The sequence below is a fragment of the Lontra canadensis genome, unplaced genomic scaffold (assembly GCF_010015895.1).
Source record: "Lontra canadensis isolate GAN:19392208 unplaced genomic scaffold, GSC_riverotter_1.0 scaffold28, whole genome shotgun sequence".
Classification (NCBI taxonomy): domain Eukaryota; kingdom Metazoa; phylum Chordata; class Mammalia; order Carnivora; family Mustelidae; genus Lontra; species Lontra canadensis.
The window spans coordinates 18,404,729-18,432,417 of record NW_022631022.1 but is presented as its reverse complement, the minus strand read 5'-3'; the positions used below and the strand labels follow the sequence as shown (position 1 = coordinate 18,432,417).

The 27,689-nt window shown below is 52.3% G+C and overlaps 2 protein-coding genes across 5 annotated transcripts in view; one reads left to right on the top strand and one right to left on the bottom strand.

Annotated features, from left to right (window-relative positions):
- Positions 1-2,841, top strand: part of STRA6 (signaling receptor and transporter of retinol STRA6) — a 33,967-nt gene extending 31,126 nt beyond the window's left edge. The window contains exons 15-19 of the mRNA XM_032865036.1: positions 347-464; positions 548-649; positions 1,390-1,553; positions 1,823-1,972; positions 2,562-2,841. Coding sequence (XP_032720927.1) covers positions 347-464; positions 548-649; positions 1,390-1,553; positions 1,823-1,972; positions 2,562-2,710 — 683 coding nt within the window. The 3' untranslated portion in view covers positions 2,711-2,841. The remainder of the gene's footprint in view (positions 1-346; positions 465-547; positions 650-1,389; positions 1,554-1,822; positions 1,973-2,561) is intronic.
- Positions 2,842-5,889: 3,048 nt separating this feature from the next.
- ISLR (immunoglobulin superfamily containing leucine rich repeat) lies at positions 5,890-8,833 on the bottom strand. Of its 4 annotated transcripts, none has more exons than XM_032865033.1 (2): positions 8,725-8,833; positions 5,890-7,916 (listed from the first exon to the last, which is right to left on the bottom strand). In XM_032865033.1, exon 2 carries the CDS (start codon positions 7,906-7,908, stop codon positions 6,622-6,624), a length of 1,287 nt encoding a protein of 428 aa, XP_032720924.1. In that variant the 5' UTR covers positions 7,909-7,916; positions 8,725-8,833; the 3' UTR covers positions 5,890-6,621. The 4 variants fall into 4 exon arrangements, with proteins under 4 accessions (XP_032720924.1, XP_032720926.1, XP_032720925.1 ...); XM_032865035.1 differs by lacking the exon at positions 8,725-8,833 and adding an exon at positions 8,427-8,485; XM_032865034.1 differs by lacking the exon at positions 8,725-8,833 and adding an exon at positions 8,417-8,456.
- Positions 8,834-27,689: the final 18,856 nt, after the last annotated feature.

Here is a 27,689-nt window from a genome sequence, read left to right as displayed (position 1 = left end):
TTAAAATGCAATCTTATCTCCAAGGATTCAGGGGCAACTGGGGGGAAATCACATTTACAGAGCACTTTGTTTTCAAAGAGTTGCTGCAGACAGAACCTGGCCCCAGAATTGGGGATCATCCCAAAAATCCTATATTGGATTGTCCCAAAAAGCCTTCTGAGGTAGAGGAAGAATGGGAGTTCAGGGAGGTAGAGTAACTTGCTCCAGCTGGCACAGCTAGGCAGTGGCAGAGCAGGGATCTCTACCAGGTTTGCGTCATCCCTAAGCCCTTGGGTTCCTGAGTGCCAGGGGCGGCTGGGTCCTGTGGAGCCTGATGTCCATCCCTCTGTGCCTTCCCAAACTGCAGGACTCTTGGTGCAGCAGATCGTCTTCTTCCTGGGGACCACGACCCTTGCCTTCCTGGTGTTCATGCCTGTGCTCCATGGCAGGAACCTCTTGCTTCTCCGATCCCTGGAGTCCTCGTGGTGAGAGAGGCAAGGAGCTGAGGGCTCTGGGACCACTTCCCAGAGAGCTACTAATAGTGACAACCTCCCCGCCCCACCTGCAGGCCCTTCTGGCTGACCTTGGCCCTGGCTGTGGTCCTACAGAAAATGGCAGCCCACTGGGTCTTCCTGGAGACTCACCATGGATACCCAGAGCTTACTAACAGGTGAGGATCCTGGGTTTGTGGTCCCCTTAGGACTTCAGCCTCTTCCTTTGGTGTCTTTCTTGGGTCCTTCTCCCTCCACTGTCATCTGTCCCTTTTCTCTCTTGGGAAGCCCAGTGGGGAGTGGGAGAGTTTGCCTTACCCAAACGGAAAGGGAACAGTGGCCCAGCTTACTCCGGAATCTCTCTCTTCACCTGTCACAGTGCCAGAAATACTCTATGAGCCTTTCTTGCTTTGGGGGTCAGTCCTGCTCTCCTCTGGATCATCTGTGCCCCCCAAAACCATGTGCCTCCCCCTTTGCAGGAAGGAGGTTAATAGAAACATTATTTCCATATTAGGTGGAAGGGCAGTGGGAGGACCTCAGTGCCAGGAGGGATTCAGAGTCAGTGGACAAGGAACCTAGAGGAGGGAGGTGGGAGACAGAAAGATCCAGACCATAAGCCCCAGTTCTGCCGCTGACTAGCTGGATGGCCTTAGTTAAGCCACCTGATCTCTCTGGGCCCTGGTTTCCCTACTATAGAAGGAGCACCACACCCATATCCCAGGGTGGTTCAGAGAAGCTGGCTTGAGAGAGCAGGCCCAGCACAGGGCAGGGTGCTTAGAAGGTGCACTCGACAAATGGTAGGTGGTCGATAAACACACAGTAGCTGTCCTCATCCAGGTCTGACCCTGACTTGAGGAGGTGGGTCTGCATGTGGTAGGGGGAGGGGGCCAGCCTCAACCTTTCCTCTCCTCACCCCCAGGCGAGTGCTCTATGCAGCCACCTTCTTTCTCTTTCTCATCAACATGCTGGTGGGCGCCATGGTGGCTGCCTGGCGTGTGCTTCTCTCTGCTGTCTACAATGCTGTCCACCTTGGCCAGATGGATCTCAGCCTGCTGCCACCTCGGGCAGCCACTCTCGACCCCGGTAAGGTCGCTGGGCAGGGGCCAGGAACCACAACGGCTTGGGCTGTACAAAGAGCGAGGGAGGGTCTGGCCCTGACCTTGGCCAAGTGGGACTGTGCCCCAGGGCCCGTCTGTGACCACACAGTGGGGGCATGGGCAGCAGGCCCATGTGTCTTGCACGTGCCGCCTGCTCTGGTGCCGGGAGGCACCCCCTGTGCATGTGTTAGCGGCTGGTGGGGCAGGCCCTCCTCCCCCCAGCACTGCTGTCCTCCACCCCCCTTCCCCATCCAGGCTATCACACATACTGCGGCTTCCTGAAGATCGAGGCCAGCCAGTCGCACCCGGCTACCACGGCTTTCTGTGCCCTGCTTCTGCAGAACCAGCGGCCTCGTTTTCCCCGGGCCCCCCAGGATGGCCTCAGACAGGGGCAGGAAGAAGAAGGTGCACCTTCCCACGGGGGAGGGCAGGAATGTAGACCACCCTCTTCTCTGAGGGACGAGGTGCACCTCTTCCCAGCACATGGGATGCCTGTCCAACCTACTGTGGAGTGAGGGCCAGGAAAATGCTTACTTCCCCTCTCCTTCCACCACCTGTGGGAGAAAGGAAGTGAGAAGTTTCCTGGTCCTTCTCAGGGTAATTTTTGTCCACAATACACACATACATACTCTGTCTCCCTCTCCCCATTCCACAAGTGAGCATACACCTCGCCTTCTCACACACCGAATGAGAGGTCTTACCTCTTCCTCACTGCCAGGAAAGTGTGCAACAGGGAGGGGGGCACTGAGCTGGCTGTCCCAGCCTTTCCTCCAGCCCTCTCCCCTCCTTCTGTCCCTACCTGCAGGATGACATCTTGCGCCTTCACAGACACCCCTCTACAGCCCACACGTCTCTCCACCTCCTGCTCAGTGAGCAGGCCCCTGGGGCCCCAGGCTCCCCAGCCTCCCCAGCCCTACCTCTGGGATTTTCAGACTGCTCGCGGGGCGTGGCCTGGTGTTTGCTGAGTGACTCACAGAAAGTCTCTCTCTCTCAGGGATGCAGCTGCTGCAGACCAAGGACGCCATGGCCAGGGGAGCAGGGCCCAGGGCCCGCCAAGGAAGGGCCCGCTGGGGGCTGGCCTACACGCTTCTGCACAATCCTGCCCTGCAGGCCTTCCGGAAGAAGGCTCTGTCAGGGGCCTAGGTCAATGGAGCCCAGCCCTGAGAGTGGGGAAGCCGCTGTGTCCTTGTCAGGGCTGAAGTGCTCCCCCGCTCCCAGCGCACTCCCTCCCAGCTTCCCCAGCATCCTCCCAGTCTCCCTGGCCTCTCTCTGTCACTGTGGCTCCCCTGAGGAGGCCCTGGGCTCATCATCGGCTGCCAGCCCCAGACGCCAGGGGGCGCTGTGGTCGGGTGCAGGTCTGTCCCCAGCCCGAGCTCCGACCTAACCCTCAAGAGGACTCTAGTAGGGCCCCTTGGTCTTGGGAAGCATGCAAGGGCCCTGGAGGAAGTAATCTGAGGTTTAGGCCCTTGGTCTAGGGCGTCAGGAGAACTGGGGCGGCCACCTCCAGTCCCCTCTCCGTGCTGGCTCTGCCACCAAGCTCTGCTCACGGAACCATCATGGGTGAGTCAGGCCAGTCCAGCCTCATGATCCGGCTCAGCCTCACCTGAGCCTTGGAGTCACCACCACGGAACTAGACACAGAGCCTCCTCTCTCCTCCACCTTCCCCCTCTCCTCTGGGGGTGGGGGGCTCGTCCCTCCTGCCAGGCAGCCCAGGAGGAAGCCATGGGCTCCTGCCGGGCAGCAACGTCATAGCTCCAGCCAGGCCCCACACGGAGCTGGCCACACTTGAGAGCCTGGTATTTTTGCTATTGCTGTGCCTTTAGATATTATGAAAGAGGTTAGTGTGCTCTCTGTAATAAACTTGTCCCTGAGAAACAGTCCTCCTCGGGGGGTGGGGTACGTGGGGGGAAACTGCCCCAACTACTGGTAAATCACTGCATTCATGGGGCTTGGGGGGGTGGGGTATTCTGGTCCCATGGGGGGCTGGCCACACGGTGCAGGGCAGAAGGGGACCAATAGCCGAATCCCTTTGGGGGATAGAGGGACTGGGGACCCTATGGCGTCACCCCTGAGCTATGTGGACTTTGGCTTTGGAGGTAGAACTTTTTCCGGGTTGTCAAGAATGGGCAGGACTTGAGGAGGGGAACTTTCAGGAAAATGGGGAGCATTCTGAATAAAGGTGTGGAGGCAGTAGGGAGGCACAGGGCAGAGCTGTCCTAAAGGGAATAGACCAATCATGTAATGGGGAAGGACAGCTGTGGGAGGGGGTCCCTTCCCTTGCTGGGGACTCGCGGGGGTGGGGGATGCATGACTGAAGGTGTGGGCTCCACTGTGGGCCTGGGAGCAGGTGGGGAAAACGTGGCCACCCCACAGATCTGGGTCCATGGGGCCTTGATGTCTACACAATTAGTGGAGATCAGCCTTTCTCCTCGCCCCTCCTCCTGCGTCACCACTCCAGCCTCAGACACACATAAAGCAAGGGGTGGGGCCAGGGAGCTCACACCCACCTTTGAGGCTGCCCACGAGGATGGCAAAGAGGACAGGCTCTGATCCTACTGCAGTCCATTGAAAAATATCTTCCTGGCCCCATGTTGGTGACTGGCAGGGTCACAGGGATGAGAAGGCGGACCGGGTCTCTGCCCTTAACAAGGAAGCAGACAAAGTAGAGTACGATAAGGCCGTGACCCTGGACACACAGGGCTATGTGAGCCAGAGGAGGGGACCTCATCCACACTGGGAGGTAGAGGGTACAGCAGCCGGGAAGGCTTTCTGGAGGAGGTGGCGCTTGAGCCGACTTAGCCAAGTGAAAAAGAGGGGAAGGGTGTCCAGACCAAAGGAATGACATACATAAAGGTGTGGAGGGTAACACATCACAGATGACTGAAGGAACAATTAGTTAACAGGTCCAAGAGAGGCACGGAAGAATCATGCAGAGGGGTGATGCATGGCTCGCTGGGGAACTTGGGCTTCACCCTGAGGGCCGGGGGAGCCATGGATGACTTTCAAGCAGGGGAGTTGCTAATTCATTCAGAGCACAGCAGTTCCCCAGCTGCCTCTGACTCAGGTCCCACTTCCAGAAGACAAGCCTGCTCTGCTCTGAATGGAGCCAGAGAAGTCAGGGGTCCAAGCTGAGTTTGGATATCCAGCCTTAGATAATCAGAGTCGATGGGATCCTTAAGCATCCTACCCATCCCTTGTTTTCTTAGGAAACCAAAGTCCAGAGATGGACAGTGATTTGCCCAAGGCAGCCCAGCACAGGGGACTTGGCTCCATCCTGCTCTTTCCACCAGATGCGCAGATACTCTTGACATGTGTTGCTGGTGACATCAGCTCAGCCAGAGTCTGGAGCTGCTGAGGGGGTTGGGGGAGGTGCTGCCTGGGGACAAGGAGGAGGGGGAAGGGGAGCTGGCCATCCTCCAAGGCTCACAGCTGCAACTCCAGTCTCCTTGGCCTCCCTGCCTCCATTTTGGTGGGCTCAACAGTCCTGAGAACAGAGCATGGGAGGCCACAGAACCTGTCCCATGGATGGGGGTGGGAGGGAGCGGTTCTTGTCCCTGTGGGTGGCACCCTTCAGTCTGGAAAGGGGTGGGGACGGAGACAAATCTCTGGCTGGGCACAGGTATGGGCATCAGTCTCCAGGTTCTGACTCCATGTACTTGCTCCCCACACTAAGAGACCCGCAGGTTGCTGCCAAGACCTCACCCTCCAACCCCCGCACTGGTCCACCTGCTATGTGGGGAAGACCCAAGGGCAGACTTTCCTCCAGGAATACCATTTCCTCTTCCTGGAAAGCTTTGTTCATCTCCTCCGGCTTCCTCCTTGAAGACGCTCTCTTATTCTCTGTCTCTGTGTCTTTCTCTCTCCCTTGCCCTGTACCCCCATCTCCTCCTCTCTCTTCCCTCTCCATCTTGCCTTATCAGCCCCCCTCCCCATTTCCTCTCCATTTCCTACCATCTCTTCCAGGAGCAGGACCTGGAAGAGGGGCCACAGTACGGGTATTCCCATTCCCTGTTCCCTTTCCCACTGCTGGCAGGAAGCATGGCTCAGGGCCACCAGGACCCTAGGGAAGCTTCTGTAATGGTTATCAGGGCCACACCCCTATTTGTCCTGAAGAGAGGGTACAACTGCCATTCAGCCCAGCCCCTGGCCCACGGGCCCACCCCTCTTGTGTTGCCTGCTATCCAGTCTGTGTGCGTCTCATAGGTCCCGTCACTGGTGGACCGGCAGCCTGGGCATCCTGACTCTCCAGCTCCCTATCCTCTTCCCAACGGGGTGGTAGGGAGGGGTCCTAGATTCAGACAAAACACCAGGCAGACACAAGAGAGCATCAGAAATGCTGTTTATTTCTCAGTCACCCCCTGGGATGGCTAGCCTCTCTGGAGGGACAGGCTACAGACGCATACTTGGAGAGAAAGGCAGGACGGGTGTCCAGGGTGGAGGGGTACAGGGCGGGAAAAGAGGAAGGCCATCCTGGATCCTCTAGCCCTGTCTGAGATGAGAGCACAGATTCCTGAGCCCCCAAATCATAAGAGAATGCCAAAAGGCAGCAAGAGCTCAAGAGGGACACCAAGAGCCCAGAGCCATGCCAGCCACTGCCCCAAGACCTTATTCCTTTCTCCTGCGCCCTGTCTGCTTCAGGGTACCTCCCTGCCGAGCTCCCAGCCCCAACAGCGTGCCCTGGCCTTTGCCAGCTCGTTGGTCCCAGTGCCTGGAATGCCACCGTTGAGGCTTCCCCGGGTGGTTAAGGCATCGCCCTGCTAGGGGAGCGTGAGCAGTGTGGTTAGCAGCATTTAGCACCAAAGTTGGTGAGTACGGAATCGGATTCTGTTCTAGTCACTAGCTTCCAGCGAGTTTAGAAGTTGGGGTGGCGAGTGTTCCAGAAGAGATGAGAAGGGAGGTAGGAAGACGTGGAGTCCCCCATGCAGGCTTTGGGAGTTGCCCCCCTCAGGCCCCCTGTGCCACTTCCAGGGGACATCTGCGGGGGCGCGGGGGACGGAGTCAGGGAAGCCCTGGCGGAGCTCCAGCCCTGCCCAGGGAGGGGGCATGGGGGAAGGCTAGAAGGAGGTGAGGAAGGCCAGGAGGAGGCTCTGACCCAGCAGGAGCAGTCCGGGGGACTGCTGCCCGGAGACCCCTTCCCCTGCTGCTGCAGCCTCGGGCCCCCCAGCGCGACTGAGGTAGATGATGACCACGTTGTCCTCCGGACCTGAGGGCTGCACCTCATTGTCCACCGTGTAGCACCCCTTCCCCTCGGCTGCTTTGCCATGGAACCTGCGCCCCAGCGCGTCCTCGCCGCCCTCGCCGGGCGTGGCCAGCGCCACGTTCACGGAGCTCTCGGCGCTGCCCAGCTCGTTGGTGGCCAGGCAGCTGTAGGTGCCCTCCTCCAGCTTGCCAAAGTCGGGGATGAGCAGGCTGCCGTTGGCGAAGGCCTGGAAGCGTGGCCGGCTGCCGGGCACCGGGGCGCTCGGCGGGGAACGCCCATCGGCGGCCACGTTGGGGCTGGCGATCTCCACGGTGCCGCCAGGCGTCTGGATGTGCCAGTGAAGCTGGGGTGCCGGCTGGCCATCCACGTCGCAGTGGAGGGCCAGCACGAAGCCGGGCCGCAGCTCGGCGCCGTCCTGGCTGGGCTGGTAGGTGAGCTGCACGGAAGGTGCGGAGCAGGGCAGTGGCAGCAGGCGGCTCAGCGGGGTGCCCTTGAGCACCCGGGGCGACATGCACGTGATGTTGTCCTGCTCTGGGATGGACACGGCTGTGCTCAGGGCCCACGTCTTGAACCACATGATGCTGCAGGTGCAGTCGAACGGGTTGTCATTGATCTGCAGGTGGGACAGCGCGGTGAGCGGGGTGAAGGTGCCCTCGGCCAGCGTGTGCAGGCGGTTGTGGTTGAGCTGCAGTGAGCGCAGGACGCGGAGACTGCGGAAGGCGTCCCGGGGGATGAAGGTCAGCTCATTGCTGTCCATCTTGAGCAACTGGAGGGCGCTGAGGTTGTGTAGGTCGCTCCAGGCAAAGTCAGAGATGAGGTTGTGGCTGAGGTCCAGGCTCTTGAGGTGGCCCAGAGGGGCCAGAGCGCCGGCCGCCACCGCCCGGATCTCATTGTGCGCCAGCCACAGCGACTGCAGCAGGGGCACCTCCCGGAAGGCCCCCTCTGGCAAGCTCGGCAGCCGGTTGGCGGACAGGCTCAGCGTGGTCACGTTGGCCGGGAAGCCCGGTGGCACGGCCTCCAGGTCACGGTAGGCGCAGTCGGCGATCTGGAAGCCGTACTTCTCCCCGCAGTCGCAGGGCTCAGGACAGGCATGTGCCAGGCCCAGGAGGACTGCCCAGCACAGCAGATGTAGCTCCCGCATCCTACCTCCTGCAGAGAAGGGCATGCCGCCAAAGTGACCCTGAGGACCCACGCAAGGCACTCGTCCCTCTTAGGACCTCGGCCAGACAGGGCTCTTCCCCATCAGAAGGTCCTGCCCCACAGAATCCAGCTAAGACCCAGCACCACCTAGCCCGTAGCCCATTCTACAGAAAGGGAAACTGAGGCCCAAAGAAGGGCCAGGACTTGCCTGAGCTCATGCAGCCAGAAGAGGCGAAGACGGGACGGACGGAAGAGAACCTCAGCTCCTCCTCCAAGCAGAGAGCTCTCCCTGCCTCAGCCAGCTCCAAGCTGACTTTATGACTTGAAATCCGTTTTCAGCCACCCCCTCCCCCAGCACTCCGCAGAACCTCCCTCCTGCCCTCCCACATCCTGGCCACAGTCCCTCCCATCGGAGCCCCCCATAGGTATGCTTTGCCCCCGGCCCAGACAAGGCCCCTTGTGCAGTGCACACCACGCATCCACCCCAACCGCCCCCCTGCTGCTCCTACAGGCTCTGACCACAGCGGATTCTGAACTCTTTCTACAGGATCACACTTGTGGCCTGTTCTGTTCAAAATGAGCCAGGCAGCTGCCTAAATAAACCCCCGCCGCCCGGACCTCTCAGCTGGCTTGGGCGAGGCCAGTGGCTCAGCCCAAATTCTGCTGGGATTTCCGGGGCTGCGGTTGCTGGCGGGGCAGACGCCCATGCACAGATCCAAACAAGGGATTGTCCCAAGCACCCTGAACAGACAGGAAAGTACCAGGCAGTCCAGCCCCTGTGCCCAGCAGGCCTCCCTCCGCTTTCCCGCTGGCTTACCTTCAAACTACTCTTTCTTAGCCAAGTGGATCCTCTTCTAAGATGGAACCAGAGAGCAACAAAAGACAGAGTCAGCCCAGGGCAGGCTGCAGGGCCAAGGGTGCCCAAGAGAGGACGAGGAGGCTGGAGGAAGGGGCAGCCTGGTTCCTGCCCCACTTTGAAGCTGCTCACCCGTGCCCGCTGTTCCCCGGACAGGATGCCTGGGGCCTTGCTGAGAGGAGGCTGTAGGAAGGGAGCCCAGGCAGCCTGGACACTCCCTCCTTTTAGCAAAACAACTACTTCTCTGCAACAAGGACCCGTGTTTCATAAGTGACACCAGAAACTTGAGGGGGAAAAGATGCCAATTTTTTTCTTTTTTTTTTTTTCCCTCTCTCTCACTCACTTTTAGCAGCTTCAACTTCCTTAAAGACACAGCACTAGCTGGACAGGACCCAACGGAAGATGGGGCTGGAAGGATTTTTATGGAGCGAAGACTAAGAATCGGATCTCATGGAAGGTGGGAAACTTTTGACAGCACTTCAAACAAAAGAAAAAGGGAGGGGGAATTTTCTCCAAGCTGGGGCCATGTGAGTGCTCATGTAAGCACATGTGTGTGACTTTTCTGTGTGTGTGTAAATTTGTGTGTTTGTGTGGATGTAGGTGTGAGACTGTGTGTGTGAATTTCTGTGTTTGTGAAAGTCTGAGTTATGTTTGTGTAGGCGTGAGACTGTGTCTTTGTGCGTTATCTCTGCATTTGTCCGGGTATGAGACTATGTGTGTATTTGGGGAGGAGGTGTGTCTCTGTGTAGAGGTGTGTGTCTTTGTGTCCATGTGTCTGTGTGGGTGATGGTGTGTTTCAGTGAAAAGCTGACAAGGCCAAAGTGTGTGAAAAGCCCGCCAGGCTCCAACCCCTCAGAAAGAAGCCAAGATGTTTGTCTTGTTTTTGTAAGAAAACACATCTTCTTCGTCTGTGTCAGGCCTGCCTGCTGGCTCTGAGGCCAGGCTGCTCTAAACACATGTCCAGAGAGGTCCCAAGGCTCCCAGGCGCCAGACTTGGCTCCCTGCCGTGCCAGGTGGGGTGGGGTCAGGGAAGCAGGCAGAGGGGGGAACAAGGCTCTGAACCCCATAGCAGAAAGCTCAGAACAGGAACCGGGTCGGGCTTCAGTTCCCCTGGCTGGGATTCTGAAATACCCAGGCTCACAAAGATAGTTCCATTACCCAAGACTGCCCACCCGACAGGCAGGGGATGAGGTTGAGGGCCCCATTCCTTCCAGAATATTCTCTGTGTCCTCCCACAGTGCTTGAAATCCCAGCACTGGTGCTGCATGTCTGGGTTGGGGGGGGCAGGTAAGACACTTCCCTCTGGGCTCCACTGTCCCCAGGCTAACTGTGTGGAAGGGACATATGCCTCCAGGATGAGGGTATCTGACCTTTCTTCCCACACAGGAGGACTCAGAGGAGTGGCGATGAGGAGGAGAAAGAGGCCCAAAATAAGAGAGCCAAAACAAGGAGAAACCAAAAGATGGGAGACCCCCCAAAAGCACTTCATAGACTGGAAAATTTTGCCCTCCACACCATAAGCCTATTCATAATCCCTCAGTCCCTCTCCTGCAACCTTCTTTCTCCTCCTGTCTGTGTACCTGGCTGAATTCTGCTCAGGACTCAACTTACCCTCCTGGCTGGGCCAAGACAAATGGTACCGTCTTTGGCTGAAAACATCCCTGGGGAGCCCTCGTTACAGCTCATCACACCCCGTTTCCTCTGTCCCCAAACGAGGCTGCAGAAGTCTTGGTGAGCACAGTGTGCCCCCTGCAAAACACCCCAATCTGATACCCAACTCAGAGAATGTTCTCGAAGTCTGAGTTCTGTCCCATTGCAGGCAAAGCCTTGTCTGGCACTGTCATTACTGCGCTGGAGAATCTGGGGGAAAATCCTGAATGTGGTGGGTCCATTAGAGAGGTTGGACGCACACACATCCAGAGTTCAGTACACCAGAGGGGAGAATCAGCGCCCTCAGTGTCAGTCACAGAGGGCTTCCTGGTGGAAGGGACTTCATTGCGCTTCTGTAGAGCCCCTGCACCACCTCACTCACACAAGGGCAGCACCACCTCTGAGATGCTCCGGGGAGCTCACGGTCTCCACCTGGCCTAGAGTGTGAAGATCTTTCCCACCCTCACCCTCAGACCCTCCTGCTGTGGTTGGAACCTTCTAACATTTCAGGCTTCCATTAAACATCACTTCATTGGAGCAGCCCCTTCTGAGACCACTAAAGCTAGAGAAGGTTCCTTCATTAATTGTCCTCATGGACCTCTTTGTTTTTTCTGCAGAGCTCTTACTGTCTTTTTTGACAACTCTTATTTTCTCTGGAGTTAATTGTCTTTATCTGGGTGTGGGAGAGGGGGCTTGGTTTTTTGTGTTTTATGCTTATCATCAATTCAGTTCCCCACTCCCTGAGTTGGGTAAATGTCCTCTCAATGTAAGTAAACACATGAAGTACTGTGTCAGTCTTATCTTGGAGAATCTCTCCCTGAGCCTTCACACCTGCTCCCATCCGGTTTATTTGGACGGCTGCCAGACGAGGATGGCCCACCTCCATGCTCAGGGGTCCGTTACTCAGCTCTTGGGGCTGGGACTGCTTGCTTCCTGGATCCCACATCTTCCCCTTCTTAGTTTCCACTTTTCCTTTGGCAGAACCAGCCCTCCAACACTTTCCAGAGAAGGTTCATGGAGGGGTGTCCAGAGACCCACCTGTCTGAAGACTCTGGTGCCGCCCCTCCCTGTGACAGTCGGGCTGGGTATAGAACTCCAGAGGGAGATCTCATCCCCACAACGTTAACGGGGGCCCTCCCTTTGAAGCCGTTGCTTTGCTGTTGCTTCCAGGGCTGGTGTGGGGGTGCTCCCTGGCCGGTGGGGCATCAATCTTGTGCCCACCAGCTGGGATGTGTCCTTCTGGAAGCCTGTAGGACCTGCTCTGTCCCCTTGTGCTGATAATCCATGGTGCTATGCCTTGCTGAGGGCCTGCCCTTTCGAATTGGAAATTCACGTTCTCCAGCTCTGGGCAAGTTTTTGATGGACTCCTTTACGATTTCCTGACCTCCATTTTCTCTGTTCTCTTTCTTGGAGCCCCAGTTAACCCAATGTGGTGCTTTCCAGAGGGACCCCTCACTTCCTTGTCCTTCCCCTCCTTTGTCACATCTCCGTGCCTTCCTGTGTCCGTTTCGAGGAGGTCTCCTCTCTCTTACCATTCTACACTTCTCATAGAGTGTTTGGTGCATTCATGCTAAATTTCAAGGATTCTTCTTTATTTGCTGAAAGTTCTCTTTAAAACATGCTGTACCCCGCTCTTGCTTCAGGGATACTATATTTGATTTCTGTGAAGATAGTAATAGCTCTCCCGATTATCTCTTTAGGCTTCCTTCTGTCTGCATGGCCTGTTCCCTTGCTGGCTGGCATGTTTGGGACTCTGTCTTTCCTGTTAGCACTTTCTTCAGTTAATTCCCTTGAAAGAAATCTATTCCTCCACGTTTAATGGGAGATCCTTCCGCTAGAGAGGAAGCCCACTGAAGGCAGACGTCTTGCCCTCCCATTTGCTGTTAAGCTCTGGCACAGAAAAGATGTTCAATAAATATTCCTTGACTTGATAAATGGGCAAATTGGGGGCCATCATATGCCAGAAATAAAATACTGTAGAGGTTACTTTCTCTGCCCCTTTATTTTACAGATAGGTACCCAGGGTCCAGACTGGGACAGCAATGTGTCCAGAGTCATACGGTGCCTTAGGAGAGGACATTCCAAGAGTATTTCACACAATGTGGGAGAGCCACATTCTATTACGTGGTGGAGTGTGTTCCCAGCCTTCCTGAAGGAGGGGAGTCTTTTTATCCCCATTCCCCATCATCAAGGGCCTTGATGACTGCTGAATACTGGTCTGCCCTCGGAATCCCACTGTGGCACGACCATGGGGGGTGGAGGGCAGAAAAAGTGACAGGGACCAGGCCACCCAGGCATAACTGAAGTCTACACACATTGGTCACTGACAATCCTTACCCATTCTCCAAGGTGTGGCCATGTCCCACCTCCACCAGAAAGGACAATAGGACCATAGGACAAGGGCCACCATGGCCAAGGTCTCAGCCAAAACCCATCTGGTCCTCCAAGGTGCTTCACAGTGGGCCACACAAGACCACCCCTGCAGACCTGAGGGGTGATTGTGCACAGCTCCCAGATGTTCATACACCTTCAAGTTTGTGAGCTTATTACTTCCTAGGCAGCCCCTTTGATCTCCCCACAGATGTCAGAGGCTGAAAGTTCTTCCTGAAAGCCCATCCCATAAGAGATCATGTGACCAGGCAGGAGATAAGCCTGAGGTGTGCCCCCCTACCTCCTCCCTGCTCTGGAGATCTGTGGGGGCTCCTGGGCCACCATCTTCCCTGTCTTGGCCTCCTCTGAGCTGGGTTCATGGCCCCAGAACTGGAGAGCCCTTCTCAGACCCTCAAATCCCCCCACCATCCCCGTGTCCTCAGCAGCCCCCCAACAGTGGAAGGTAGAATTGGGGGGTGAGGAGGGGGAGAAAAGGGGCCAGGTTTGAGAGTCTTTCCTTCCTGTCCCAGGCCTGGCTCCTGTGGGCCACAGTAGTTCACCCTAGAGTGGCCCACTGTCCCAGCTCACCTAGGATCGAGGGGTGTTCTGGGAAGACACGTTTTTTTGCCACTAAAATCCTGACAGTCCCAGGCATGACTGGGCATCCCAGCAGGGGAGGTGCTCACTTCTTCCCACAGAGATTTTCTTTCCTGTTCCCCCTTCTGCACCCCTGCCCCTGGCAGAGGCCAGCCCCTTTCTCCTCCCATTCCTCCGCACCCCTCCAGGGGGCTGCCAGCTCTCCCTGACAGACGCTGCTCTCAGCTGTGACTCCTGTACCCCCTCTCTGGCCCCCCAAGAGGCCTAGCAAGGCCCCGTCAGCTTTTCCTGGAAGGCTGAAACAGATCCCAAAGAGATGGAGAAAATAGAAGGAGAGGGACAGAGGTTCGCAGAGAGAGGCCTGGAGAGAAACTGGGACAGACACGGGAGTGAGAGAAAGCAGAGCTACCCCAACAACCAGGGCTAGACCCCAGGTAGAGAAAGGATGCAAGACATAGGCAGGGGGAGAGGCAAAGAGGGTCTGATGGGCCCTAATGCTGTGGCTGTCAGGCTGCCCCGGCAGGGGTGTCTCCATCCCACCCTGTCTTCCTCCAAAGCTCAAGGGCTTAATTGTGAGGAAGCTCAGCAGCTCGAAGTTTCCTGGGGGTTTTCTGGGAGGGAGAGGCCTGCCTGGGCCCTTGAGAATACAACACCTTGGAGGGAACTCTGTGTAGGTGCTTGTGGAAGGGATGGAGATCTGCCCACACCAGCTGAATATGGGATCCTAGAAAGTCTCTTCTTTTTCTGGGCCTCAGTTTCTCTGTCCTGTGTGGAAGGATCTAATGTCCCAGAGGCCTGATATTCCGATGAGTGAGGGGTCCACGCGCATGCGTGTGTTGACGTGCCGTCAATTCTATCCGTATGCATGGGAGCCTTGCTGGGTTTGGGTGTGTGACCATGGGTGCAGGCACACGGGTGGGCCCAGGGGCAGTGCGTGCATAAGCTCACGGGTGCACCTGAGGTGTGGGTGACAGGGCAGGGCAGGTCCCCTTCCCTGTGTCAGCTGCCATCCAGAGGCCCAGCCCAGGCAGAGGTGGCCTGGCCCCAAGCTGAGCCCCAGAACACGCCTCACTCCTATTCCCTTTCTCGCTCTCCACCTTCTCCACACACACACCCTCCGGGACACACAGGTGTGAGGGTCTCAATTCCTCCCACCTTAGAAACTAGGATGTATCTCAGGGATCTGCCCCTGGCTCTGTCTCGGGCCTCATCTCCACCTGGCTTACGGCGCCCAGTCCCCTCTTCAGCTGCTTGCTCCTTGGGGCCACCCCTATCGCTCTTTTCTCAAACGGGGCTCTGTCCCCTAGTATTTGTGAGGCTCACTCCCTCTTGTCTTTGGAGACTTTGTTCAAAGGCCAGCTCCCCAGAAGGGCTTTCCCAGACCAGCTTATATAAAAAAAAAGGCCGGTCACTGTCTCCTCACACAGCTCTAGCTGTCCCTAGACCTAGCCCTGCCATATCTGGGAGTTTCTCGTCCATCTTCCCAATCTGAATGTGAGCTCCGTGTGGGTGGGCGCTTGGTTCTGAGTGAGGGCTCAGTAAGTTGTTGAACAGATGGATAAAGAATGACCTTTGTGGGTCCAGCAGGAAGTCTCTGTCCCCAACCCTCCTCCCCCTGCCCCCAGTGCCCTCCTCTCACTGGCCACCCTCCAGCCTGTACTTCTTATCAGCCTCCCGGTGCCATCCCGCCTGCCCTCTCCCAACCTTCCCCTTAGTCTGCTGGGCCATTTTTAGCAGCAGCGCTAACTGGGGCCTATTTCACGAGAATTATTTTTGTTCTTCCCTAGGCCGATCCCACAATTTCCAGGAATCCAGACCTTGGCCACAGCCCAGGGCACATAGCAGATTCCCTTTTTCCACCCCCGCCCCTCCCAAAGGCTAGGGTCAGGATGGGGAGTGTTATGAATGAGAGTGTTGGAATTCAGGTTCTATTCAGACGGCGCCAGAGATGCCGGGTTAGGATTCCAGTCCCTATGTAGCTGTGGGGCGCTCGGCATGAGCCAAGGTCCACTTGCTGGCTGGAAAGAGCAGGACTAGATGTCGGTGCAGGTGAAGCAAGATGCGGGGGGGTGCAGGGGGGGCGGGGGCGGGTAGTGCAACCCTGTGGGTGAAGCAGGGTTCTGGGGTGTGGGATGGAAGAGTGGCAATAGCCCCTGTGTCTTGTAGCAGAAGTGGAAATGAGGCAGTAGGCAGAGGACGAGAGGGTGACTGCGAAGAGAGCTGAGCGGAGAAGGGGGAGACAGGGCAGGGAGAGAGAGCAGTAGGCAGAGACTGAGCCATGAAGAGAACAGAGGTGGGAGAGGCCGTGGACAGCCAGGAGCAAGGTTGAGCCTCTGGCCAACAGCAGAGTCATTTGGCCCAACGGTCACTGCTTCTCATCAACAGGTCAGGCGGCGGTGAGGTTTCCCTGCCATGCTCCCCTGCTGCCACCAACCAGAAAGAGGCTGCAGACAGGGCCCCGGGCTTCTCCCAGCCCTGAGGGTCTCACTCAGGGGTGCGAGTGGGAGGTGCATCTAGAGACAGAGGGAGGGGAAGAGCCCCAACCCAGAGCTGCTGACCACAGGGAGGGCAGGCAACAGGACATTGCTGACCTCAGTCCAAGACCACCTCTCGGGGGAGACAAGAAGCAGACAGGCGGCCAGTCTGCCGGGGAGGTGACATCGGCTGCTGAGGCCTCTGGGTCCAGGCTGCGCAAGTCAATGAGGCTTTTAGAAGCTCCTAGAAGAGAGGTGAGCCTTGGGGTCAGCAAGACTCAGGGAGGGGTTGGGAACTTGAATAATTTTCAAAACAAAGTAAAGAATGCAAATGTTAACACAGGAAATCAAACGCCCCCTCTCTCCTTTCCTCCTCACCCCCTCACCCATCCCCCAGAGGTAACAACTGGGGATTGTTTCTGTTTTTAGTTCTGCTATGGTTACACACCAGCCCAGCCCACAACATTTGCAGGGCCTGGGGCAAAGGACATTTGGAGGCACACATACCATATGTCTAAATAGTTAAAAGTTATAAATCTTACAAACTGCGTAATACATTTTATTCTCCTACCTTGAGAAATGTTCTTCATCACCACTTGAAGGCCAAGTTCAACTAAGAGTTCTTGGATTTCTCAGAGGCCCTCACCAGAGCTAGGCAGGCAGCCCCAAGCCCCAGCCCCCCTATGCATGCAAGGAAGGAAGGTGGGTAGGTAGACACCCCGTCCTCCACTCCTGAGCTCTGTCCACATCCCTAGCCTCCCTCAGACTGACACACACCTTGGTATATTCCTCCGTGGGAAAGAGGGGTCAGGGTGAAAGGCTTACAAAGGTCCTGGAAGCAGGCTCAGGCTATTTTATTTAGGGAGAGAATTCCAGGGTCCCAGATCCTCCAAGACTGGTATGGAAGGAAGGATGTAAGCTCTAGGCAGAAAAGTCCCCTTGGAAAGGCATGACCGGGGTAGGCTTGCCAGAGAAAAAAATCAGAACACCCAGTTAAATTTGAATTTCAGATAAAGAAAAATAATTTTTTAGTATAAGTATGTCCCAAATATTACATGGGACATATTCATGCTAATAACAAACAAATTAGCAGAAAACCCAATTCATCATTTATCTAAAATTCTACTATATCTGGTAACTCTATGCCAAAGGAGGGCCAGAGCAGAGCCCTCTGAATTACGGGGCTCCCTGCGTAGACTGACATTGACCTACCTAAGTCTAAATGACAAGCACAGACTACCAGGTTTCAGTGTAGAAACCTTAGGCAATATCTAGTGACCCCCGTTATGCATTGAATTGCATTCCTTTCAGAAAGGTACGTTGACGTCTAAACCCCAGTCCCTCCGAATGTGACCTTACTTGGAAACGGGGTCTTTAAAAGAGGAATCAGTTTCTGTTAAGTCACCCAGTTTTGGGTACAGTGTTTTGGCAGACCTAGGAAACTAATACATACATCTATAAGATAAGCTTTTAGCTCACTTACATGCTCATATTCTCCCCTCCCTTTGTCCTTCTGTTTTTTGCTAGTTAAAATATTCTTGGTTCGTCTGTTGGCAACATCTGTGCCTTAAACAATGCCCCTTACTTCCTGCTCTGTGGCGTGGAGATGCTTTCTAATAATTTCCCACTGTAGAACATGAGAAACCTTCCACTCCCCTCTTTCCTCTTCCCCCAACTCTTCTACCTCTTAGCCTGTCTTTAAGAGTCTTACCTTTACATTTTAAAAGATGATAATGTTTAAGCAAGTTTTGAATTCAAAATCACAACAGCTGTGTTTTGTCCATATATTGATTTTAAAAGTAAACAACAACAACAACAACAATAAGTCGATATTACACTCTTATGCCTGTGTGAGTACTGAGCCAAGGAGTATGTACCTCAGCATTACATTTCCTGTCCTTCTGATCATTACATTTCCTCCTCCTTCTGATGTCGTGCTGCTCAGTCTACTTGAAGGGTGACTAAGAACACATCAAGGTCAAATGTATGCTCCTTCAATAGCCCAAAGGCATACTGCCTATTGTTCGCATGCCATGGCTTTTTGTGCAGCTTTTAATTTTCCTGGAGTTTCTAATTGCTTTCTTTATTGTTATTATCCAAAGAATAATATGCTTTCACCAAATACTAAAAATGACCCAGCTTTGAACACATCTCCTTACACCGACATTGCCTGGGATTTATAGCCCCTGCTTTCCTTAATTACTTGCTATTGACGGGTGAGCACCTTCTGTTTACTTTGCTTTTCAAGCAGCTAAAATGCTTTGAAACCCCAAAGCTTTCTTGGTTGTAGGACTCAAAATGAAGCTGGGTTCGCAAGGGCATCTAATCAAAGAGCCCATTTGAAGCTTCATGTTCCTCCCAGTACCTGATCATAATATTTCTTCTAGAATACTATCAATGCTGGGGACCTTTTATTCCAAGGAGGCCCATTGCTTTGGAAATGTTTTGAGGTCCCCTTCTTGGAAGATCTACAACCGTCATTTGTCTTTTCTGGTCCCCCCTCTGACCATTCCTGGCTCAGCAACTGCCCTCGGGGAGCTCCTAATCAGGACCACATTCTGTTGACTTATCTTTTTTTTTTTTTTAAGATTTTATTTATTTATTTGTGGGGGGGGGATAGAGAGAGGGAGGGAGAGGGAGAAAAGAAGAGAGAGGGCATGCACAAGCAGGGGGAGCAGCAGGCAGAGGGAGAAGAAGGCTCCCTGCTGATGTGGGGACATGATGTGGGGACATGATCCCAGGACCCTGACCTGAGCCAAAGGCAGACGCTTAACCGACTGAGCCACCCAGGCGTCCCGTGTTGCTTGTCTTTATCTTCCTTCTTGGCGAGGCTCACACGTGAGATGATGCCTATTGCCCACACTGGAGAATGAGAGTTCTCCTCCCCTGGCTGGTCTTCCTGTTCTTTCCATTGTGCACTTGGACTCTGAGCTCATCTCTTTCTCAAGGAGGAGGGCTGGCCAGTGGGTAGGAAGGGAGTAGAAGGGAGTAGTGGGGAGCATCTTGACAGGCTAGCTTCTGAGATATGGTAGTTGTTAGGCTGGGTGTGGGGGACCTCAAATGCCAGGGTGAGGGCACCTTTCTGAGCGTCCACAGCAGCCACACCGAACGAAAACCCTATCTCTTCCAGGTAGTTCCTCTCTTGTTTTTCCAGCCAAAACCCTAGAAGAGGATTATGGGGAAAAAAGAAAAACTAATTATCCCTGGTTTTAGCCCTTTTTTCTTACTTGAGGCAGAAATTCCCCAAAATATTATCTATCATTCTGTAAATACCTACTATGTGCCAGACCCTTGATACATTGTATCTCCTTACAACCACGAAAAAGGTAGGTATTTTCCTTGCCCATTCGGGAGAAGAGAACCCTGAGGCTCAGGCTAAGGAATCTGTGAACGTCCCCCTGGTTAGGACATCACGGGAGCGAGTGCACAGCGATGTCTGTCTGATTCTCCAGCTTGAGTTCTTTCGTTCCACTGAGAGGCCTCACTGGCTGGATAGGAAGTGGCTCCAGCAGAAGAAGGCAGGATGGAAGCCATGAAGGTGACATCTGACCAAAATCCCCAGCCCTGCAGAGGGCCAGTGAGAGCTGGGACACAGGAAGGGAGCCAAGATTTTCTCCTGTGGGCACTGAGGAGCCAGTGCGGCTGCGTGGATGGGAGGCCACTGGGGAGGGCTGGGAATGATGAATTTGGCCCTGGAGCAGATAAGAAAGGATAGAAATTAAGGAGGCACGGGGGGTTTGTTAGACAGCTTGGCGGCGGCCCCAGAGGAGGAGCAATGGGGCAGATAGGTGTGAGGGGGTGAGGGAGTGACCAGATGGGCCACAAACTGGGCCTAGGGTGAGCAGAGGGCACTTCCCCCCAGGCTGGCAGGAAGCCTAGTCAAGGCTCCAGGACCGTGTCTGCAAAGGGCGGGGGAAGGTGGCAAGCCTGGCGGTCTAGGGACTTTCCTTCATTCATTCCGCTCTCTCTCTTGGGCTCCTGTCAGGAGGCAGGCAGTGAGCCAGGTTCTGGGGACAGAGGAGGGGACAAGATTGACAGCAGATGGATGGGCAGCTCTGAGAATAAACTTTTGAGCGAGCATCTCCCCTCCCCTCCTCCATTCCTTCCTTCCTCTTGGGAACTTTCAGGGCTGTGATGTGAGCTTCTGGGGGAGGGGAGAGTCTGGGTGACCCCCCCCCCACTCTTACACTCAGCCATAACCAGATTCCTTACCCTGAATATGCTCAGTGTCACACACATTCCCAGGCCCCTCGCCCCACCTGTCCTATTCTCCAGCTCCACAGGAAGAATTTGCTTTCTGTTTTCTTTCTGTCTCCATTCCATTTGAGACAGTTGTGACTGTCCATCAAAGCAGCTGCAGTGGAATTTTTAAATAACGAAATACCCCTGAGCATCTATTAGAATGGCTGAAAAAGGAAAAACATTTAAACTCGAATTATCCAATGCTATAACTCATCTTGCTGGTGCAAGGAACGCAAAATGGCACAGCCACCTTGGGAAACAATTTGAGAGTTTCGCACGAAATGAAGCATACGTTTACCATCCAACATACCAATTTCTGACTAGGTAGTTACTCGGGAAAAAAGAAAAAACATATGTTCATACAGAACTCTACATGCACATAATCACCAAAAAACGAACATAGTAAGAAGGTCCATCAGCTAATGAATGGGTTTAAGAAAAAAATAACAGCGGTAGATCCATCCTACAAAATGCTCCTTAGGGTAATAAAAAGAATAGATCTATTGAGAAGCACAACTCGAATGACTCTCAGCATAATACTGAGTGACAAACAGGATGACCAGCTTTTACAAAGACAACCCAAGGGGCGCCTGGGTGGCTTAGCTGTTAGGCGTCTGTCTTTGGCTCAGGTCATGATCCCAGGGTCCTGGGATTGAGTCTGCATCGGGCTCCCTGCTCCGCGGGAAGACTGATTCTCCCTCTCCCGCTTCCCCCGCTTGTGTTCGCTCTCTTGCTGTGTCTCCCTCTGTCAGATAAATAAATAAAATCTTAAAAAAAGAAAGAAAGACAATCCAAGGGGCACCTGTGTAGCTCAGTTGGTTAAAGCGACCCACCCTTGATTTTGGCTTGGGTCATGTGATCTCGGACTCTGCTTGTCTCCCTCTTCCTCTGCCCCTCCCCCTGTCCTTCCTCTCTCTCTCAAATAAATAAATAAATCTTTAAAAAAAAAAGGAAAGTAAAAAAAAAGAAAGATAACCCAAGACACAGCCATGCCATGCCAGACCACAAAAATCCATACTATAATATATAATAGTTATACATTTACGTGCTATTGCTTTAATATATATTTTATACAGATATGAAAACAGGTATTTCTTTGAAATTACATATTATTCTGTATTTTTACTTTCTGCTGCATAAATGCTATTAGTTAAACAAAACAACAATTAACAGTGGCAATCGATTCCAATTAATAGCAGAACTAACTAACATGTAATATGTGCGGGAATAATATAACAATACTTATACACTATTTCTATCCTCCAATACTGTAATGTATTTTAACTTTTCACACTGTGTTGGCTATTTACATTTTATAGACTAATAATGTATATTCTTAAGATATGTAGATGTAAGACTTCTAAAAAGGAAAATGTAAGTGTTGTAGTATTAATTATAGAGACATTACTTATATTTAATAAGAAATAACAATGGAGAGGGCTCCTGGGTGGCTCAGTTGGCTAAGCATTGACTCTTGACTCAGGTCATGATCTTGGGGTTGTGAGATCCAGCCCCATGTCAGGCTCGGCCCTGGATGTGGAACCTGCTTAAGATTCTCTCCCTCCATGGCACCTGGGTGGCTCCGCTGGTTAAACAACTATCTTTGGCTCAGGTCATGATCCCGGAGTCCTAGGATCAAGTCCTACATCGGGCTCCCCATGCAGGGAGTCTGCTTCTCCCTCTAACCCTTTCCCCTCTCATGCTGTCTCTCTCACTCTCTCTCTCTCGAATAAATAAATAAAATCTTAAAGAAAAAAAATCTCTCCCTCCCTCTGCCCCTCCCCCTGCTCACTTGTGCGCGCTCGCGCTCTCTCTCTCTCAAGTAAATAAATCTTAAAAAAAAAAAAATAGAAATGACAATGACGTGTTTCCTTCCAATGAGGTGGGTATTTTTACTCTCTCAGTTTCCTCATTCAGTAACACTTCCCTGAATCTCCTGCAGCCTTTAGAATATCCTCGTCTTTCGTGTCGTGGTAAACCCAAATAGAGACAAATGGAAAATTCACACTGCTTTTCTGGAGCCCACACCACACGTGCTCCTCGTGTCAGTTCAATGTGACGACACCAGGCTAAGTATGCTCTCAACCGAAGGCTTTGATAGTGGGATGCTTAAGATTTTGCTTCAGCAGTAAAAGCCTTTTAGACCTGTCGGGATTAAATTCCACCTCGCCAAGAATGTCCGTCCTCTCTCTGCGCCGACGGGCTTGTTTTGATAGACCAACAGTTTGTCCATCAGGTCCTTGGATCCATAAATTCTTCAGAGAAGCTCCCCGTGTCTAAAACGGTCCTCATTTTGAATTCAAAGCACGTCAGATGTCTTCCGAGGCTTAACATCTTTTCTCAGGAAAAATGGTTTTAAAACACAGAGGTAATTCGAACTTGTGAAATTGAAGTTGGATTTCAGGTAAATTAGAGTTTCAGTAAAGAAACAGAAAGTTCCGTTAACTTGGCTGTCCTTTACTGGTGATGATTTTTTGAGTTCTGAAGCAGTCTTATTTCCAAGAAATGACTCATATTTTTTTTTCCCCTCACTGGGTGGGGTGTTGTCACACCTAAAACAAAATGGAATTAGTCAGGTGCACTCGGATCACCCTTTTGCCAGGCCTCTCCAAAGGTCATCAAACAGTTTTGGAGAAATAGCATGTAAATTTCCATTTTTACAGTAACCCCCTTCTCCAGTCTCATCGCCAGTGTATTTCCAAATTAGAGAAATTTCCACACTTTGAAAATACCATTTACAGCAGGCCAACGTTTTCACGTCTTTTCTACAAGACATCTTGAAGGCATATGTCTAAGGAGGCTATCTCCTTCCACTTCTATAATAAGAAATCTCATTAAGTGCTTCTGCAAGCTTTAAAGAAGCTGAAAAATGACCAAAAATTATGTTATGAAAGTCTCAATATCACAGGTAAACAAATCACAGCTTCCCCCCCCCCCAATGTTCTATAAAAGGTAAGCGGGACCTTCAGTTGTGAGATTTGTAAAAAAATGTTTTTGATAAGAAGTTCACAGACTGAATAGAATTCTCTAGAACTTATTTTTGCACCATTTGCCGCATATGCCGATAGATGAGCAAAGTCTAGTTTGCATTTGGAAAAGATAGCAACAATCTTTGATTTCATATATGCTGTGATTTCCTTAAGATCGTCCTAAAAGTCAGGAAAACAATTTGAAGCTCCATTTTTCAGATCAAAATACCCAAGAGCTAGGAGGAACATGTTTTTGTCGCCATGTTTAACGCATTGCTTGCAATGCTTGAGAATGTCTGCTTGCTGGACCAGCTCACGGAATCAGCTCTGCGTTGTGAAGGGCTAGAGCAGCCATTCGCAGAACTGCCCGTTCTGGGGCACCTGGGGGCTCCATCGGTTAAGTGTCTGGCTCTTGGTTGGGGCTCAGGTCGTGATCTCATGGGTTGTGAGATCGAGCCCTGGGTTGGGAATCTGTGGTCAGCCGGGAGTCTGCTAGAAGATTCTCCCCTTCTGCCCTTCTTCCAACTCTCACACATTCTCTCTCTCTCAAATAAATAAATCAATTTAAAAAAAATTAACGTCCTGTTTCCCTATAGGACATTTTACTTGCAACGCCCGAGTCAGGAGACATACCTTTACTTATGTTCCATAAAGCAATCAAGGACACAACGCGGTCATGAGAATCTGGGTGATACACACCGGGGTTAATTAATGGTTCCGCAGAGCGTTTTGGGGCAGGAGATGAAAAGTCTTGATTGATTTAGAGACAACTGTCTCACCTGGGTTTGTGAGAGATTCAGCCTCCATCAGAGGTAACCAGATCCTGAGCCAGGCTGCTGCACACAACCAGGAGACCTGCGCCCCCTCCCCCCCATTGCAAAGAGAGCAGAAGAACATCTCTTGGAACAAAAAAGAGTGTGTCATCTCTCCACACCATAGCTGGTTTTCAGGGCGACTCTTCTAGACCAGCACACAGCTCTTCTACTGTAGCTGGAGAGGCAGAAGGTGAAGCTGGAATCATCACGCCTGCTTCCAGGCCTTCTAGGGACTGAGAGGTGTGGGGGAGGGGCAAGTGTTGGGAACTGTGAGCCAGGGAGGATTTCACTAACATAATATCCTCCCTTCTCTGCACTGGGGAGGGTCGGAGAGAGTGAGCAAATGCCAGTTTCAGGGATGCAGCTGAATTCATGGCAGAGGGAGCACGCTGGGGGCAAGGATCAGACAGAGCTTTGTCATCAGTTCCCCACGGGGATGGGGGGCTGCGGGGGTGGGACCTGCTCCATTCAGCAACCCCCTCCCCTGGAAGAAGCCGGTGCTCTGTCACACTGGGATGGACCAGGCAGAGGTCAGCTGGTTGGAAAAGATTCCCGGGGAAGTCAGGGCCAGGCCACCAGACTATAGGTCAGCTACAGGCGAGGCCGGAGGGAGGAGATAAGTAAGACTTGGCTTGCAGACTGGAGCCCCAGAGAGCACACACCACCAGGTCCAGGCGGAATGTCTCTTACTGTCCGATAATTACATTGTTTCTGAGCTCGGGGCTCAGAGAAGGAGTCATCAGCTAAAAATGGACTTAAGTGATTTTCTTTTTTTAAGTAAAGGGAAGAAAGAGATGAAGCCATCGAAATTAAAATCAGACCATAAAAATGCTTAAAGAGGGACCTCTCGCCACGGGGAAAACCAGGGCTGTTCAGCGACTGGGGACATTCATGTGTGCCCAAATTGCTTTTGACGAGTCTATTTTTGCCACAGTGGGATGCTGGTTCTGTTGGACAATGTCGTTTTTCCATGCCTCTCAGAGTTAAAGACACCAGGAAGCTGGCAGAGATGTGGCATTTGTCAGAGGACAGACAGAGGATCCAGAAATAATCCAGAGCTGGTCAAGAGTGATGAAAATCTAAACAAGGCTGACAAAGCCACCAGGGTACAGGGATGGGCCTTAGCAACACCTTCAGGGAAAGGGTGAACAGATGTTAGTCACTCGGCTCTGCAGGAGCTGCTGAGCTGAACAGATCGACTTCCTGCCTCAGTCACGCGGGCGGGCGAGGCTGCTGCTGAGACACGTGTAGACATCCAGTTGCAGGAAGCTGGAGAAGGAAACCTGGGGGAAGGTAAGGCAAGGGTCGGCAGGGAGCTTGAGTCACTGCAAAATGTTTTGTTTTTCCGACCAGCTGCTAGAGCTGCATGTGAGGCTGTCACAGGTAACCATGTGAACTCCATTATTGCCACCCAGTCATGGACTCCTGCAGGAGCAAGGACGTCTAGTGATCAGGTTCTAAATGAAGTAGCTCTTTTAGAGAAGTAGCACAAAGCTTCCTGCTTTCGACTAAACATATTTCCAAGGCAGAAGGATGTGTTTCCAGAATCCTTGGTAACTGGGACTATAAATGGGAAGAACCTAGCTGCTGGGGCAAAGAGGGGCCAGGCATCAAGTCTCCCAGCTTCTTTCTCCATCTCCTGAGTTGAACGACTTTCTGTTCACCCATTCATTCATTCATTCATTCATTCCTGAAACATATAGTTAGTAGCTGTTACATTTTGAGTGCAGCCTGTGTTCCAGCAAAGAGGTGAGTAAGACCCTCTTGCCTGTAAGGAGTCTACCATCCTGGTTTCTGCTGTTATCCAAGTTTTCAATCCCAGCAAATGAGGATTATGTCAAATAAATGCAAATTCTGGCTTAGATAGGGATAGATTTTTATTGGAAAAAAGACTATTGCAATAGGGAGAAAGAATACTCCCGTCTCAGAATCATGCAAGCATTTTAAAATCAAATGGAGGGAGGGGGGTGCCTGGGTGGCTCAGTAGGCTAAGAGGCTTTGGTTTCCACTCAGGTCATGATCTCAAGGTCCTGGTGTCCATCCCCGTATCAGGCTCCACGTTTGGCAGGGAGTCTGCTTGTGGATTCTCTCTCTCTCTTTCTGCCTCTGCCCCTCCCCTTGCTCATCCTCTCTGTCTCTCTCTCTCTCTCAAATAAATAAATTAATTAATCTTTATAATAAACAAAACAAATGGAAAGAAGCTTTTTTCTTTCCTAGGGTAGAGGGAAGGCAAGCAAAGATAAGCAGAAACTTTAGAGGGGAAGCTGAACAGCAAGGGGAAATGCCAGTGAAATCTGACCAGAAAAGTGTCCCACTGTGGTCATCCGGTTCCCAGGAAAGGCTAGTAAGGGGGATACATTCCCTTTTTCTTGTGTTTGCTCAGGCTTAGGGTAAAGCAGAGTTCAGGTCTGTAAGAAAGGGGGAAGTCTGCCTAAAATGTGGTTGAGACCAAGCAGACAGCAAGCAATGGGCATTTGCAGACAGTTTGTCAAGCTCTAGAAACTGACACTTTTGATAAGTGTCAGAGTGGTGAGCAGGAGGCCACTGCTGGTGAATGGCATCCCTCAACTATTTCCCAGCCACACACACACCCACACACACACAGACCATAGGGTTCCTATCCTGTGGTGATTCTGATTGCTTTACTCTGTATTTTATATTTTTCCAGGCCACAAACAGTAGCTTCCTTTCTGTTGGGTAAAATTCAATCTAATTACACCCAGAGCACACCCTATAGTCAACGAAAAATGAATAGACAGGTTCAGATATATTCTTTTGTTTCCTCAATGGAAAAGCCAGGAGAATGGAAATAGAATTTGTACCTTCCAGACCCCAAGAGGAAAACCACAATAAACAAAACTTGATCTATCTAACAAAAGGCAAGACACAGGAGGAAAAAAAGAAACCCAAAAGCTTGGCAGATAAGAAACTCAAAATAAGGGCGCCTGGGTGGCTCAGTGGGTTAAGCCGCTGCCTTCGGCTCAGGTCATGATCTCGGGGTCCTGGGATCGAGTCCCGCATCGGGCTCTCTGCTCAGCAGGGAGCCTGCTTCCCTCTCTCTCTCTGCCTGCCTCTCTGTCTACTTATGATCTCTCTCTGTCAAATAAATAAATAAAATCTTTAAAAAAAAAAAAAAAAAAGAAACTCAAAATAAGGTGATAGGAAGAGATCCAAACATATCATTCAGTACAATAAATTGTGAATACATTGTTATCATGGAAAAAAAGGTGTTTGGACTGGGTTTCTGAAAATCCTGTTATACGTGATTTACAAGTGTAAGTATTTACTGCACCATGACAATGCACCCCAAAGCTTAGTGGTTAAAGACAAAAATGATTTCTCATTTTTCACAGTCTTGTGGGCTGGTGATCTGACTAGTTCTTCTGCTAACCCTCCCTGGGATCACTCATGTGGCTGCTGTCAGCTGGCAGCTGGACTGGGGCTAGAGAGTCCAGGATGTCCTCAGTGTGTGTATGGCAGCTGATGATGGCTGTTGGCTGGGACTCCTCTGTTGACTTCAATGTGGTGGCTCCTCCTGCAGGAAATTAGTTAGGGTTTCTTTAAAGCATGGTAATCAGGGTGAGAGGGAGAAAGAGGGAGCTACAGGCCTCCTGAGATCCAGTCTCTACAGTCCCATGGCCCTTCTGCTACATTCTGTTGGGTGAGGCTAAGGCAGTCACAATAATCCATACGGTGTGGTATTGGTGGAGAGATAGATACATAGATCAATAGAGAATAGACAACCCAGAAATAGAACCACACCAATATGCCCAGCTGATTTTCAACAAAAATGCGAAGCAATTCAATGG

What these genes read in the sequence shown, in the direction of transcription:
- ISLR (XM_032865032.1), bottom strand. Translation starts at nt 7,932, where the DNA reads ATGCCCTTCTCTGCAGGAGGTAGGATGCGGGAGCTACATCTGCTGTGC.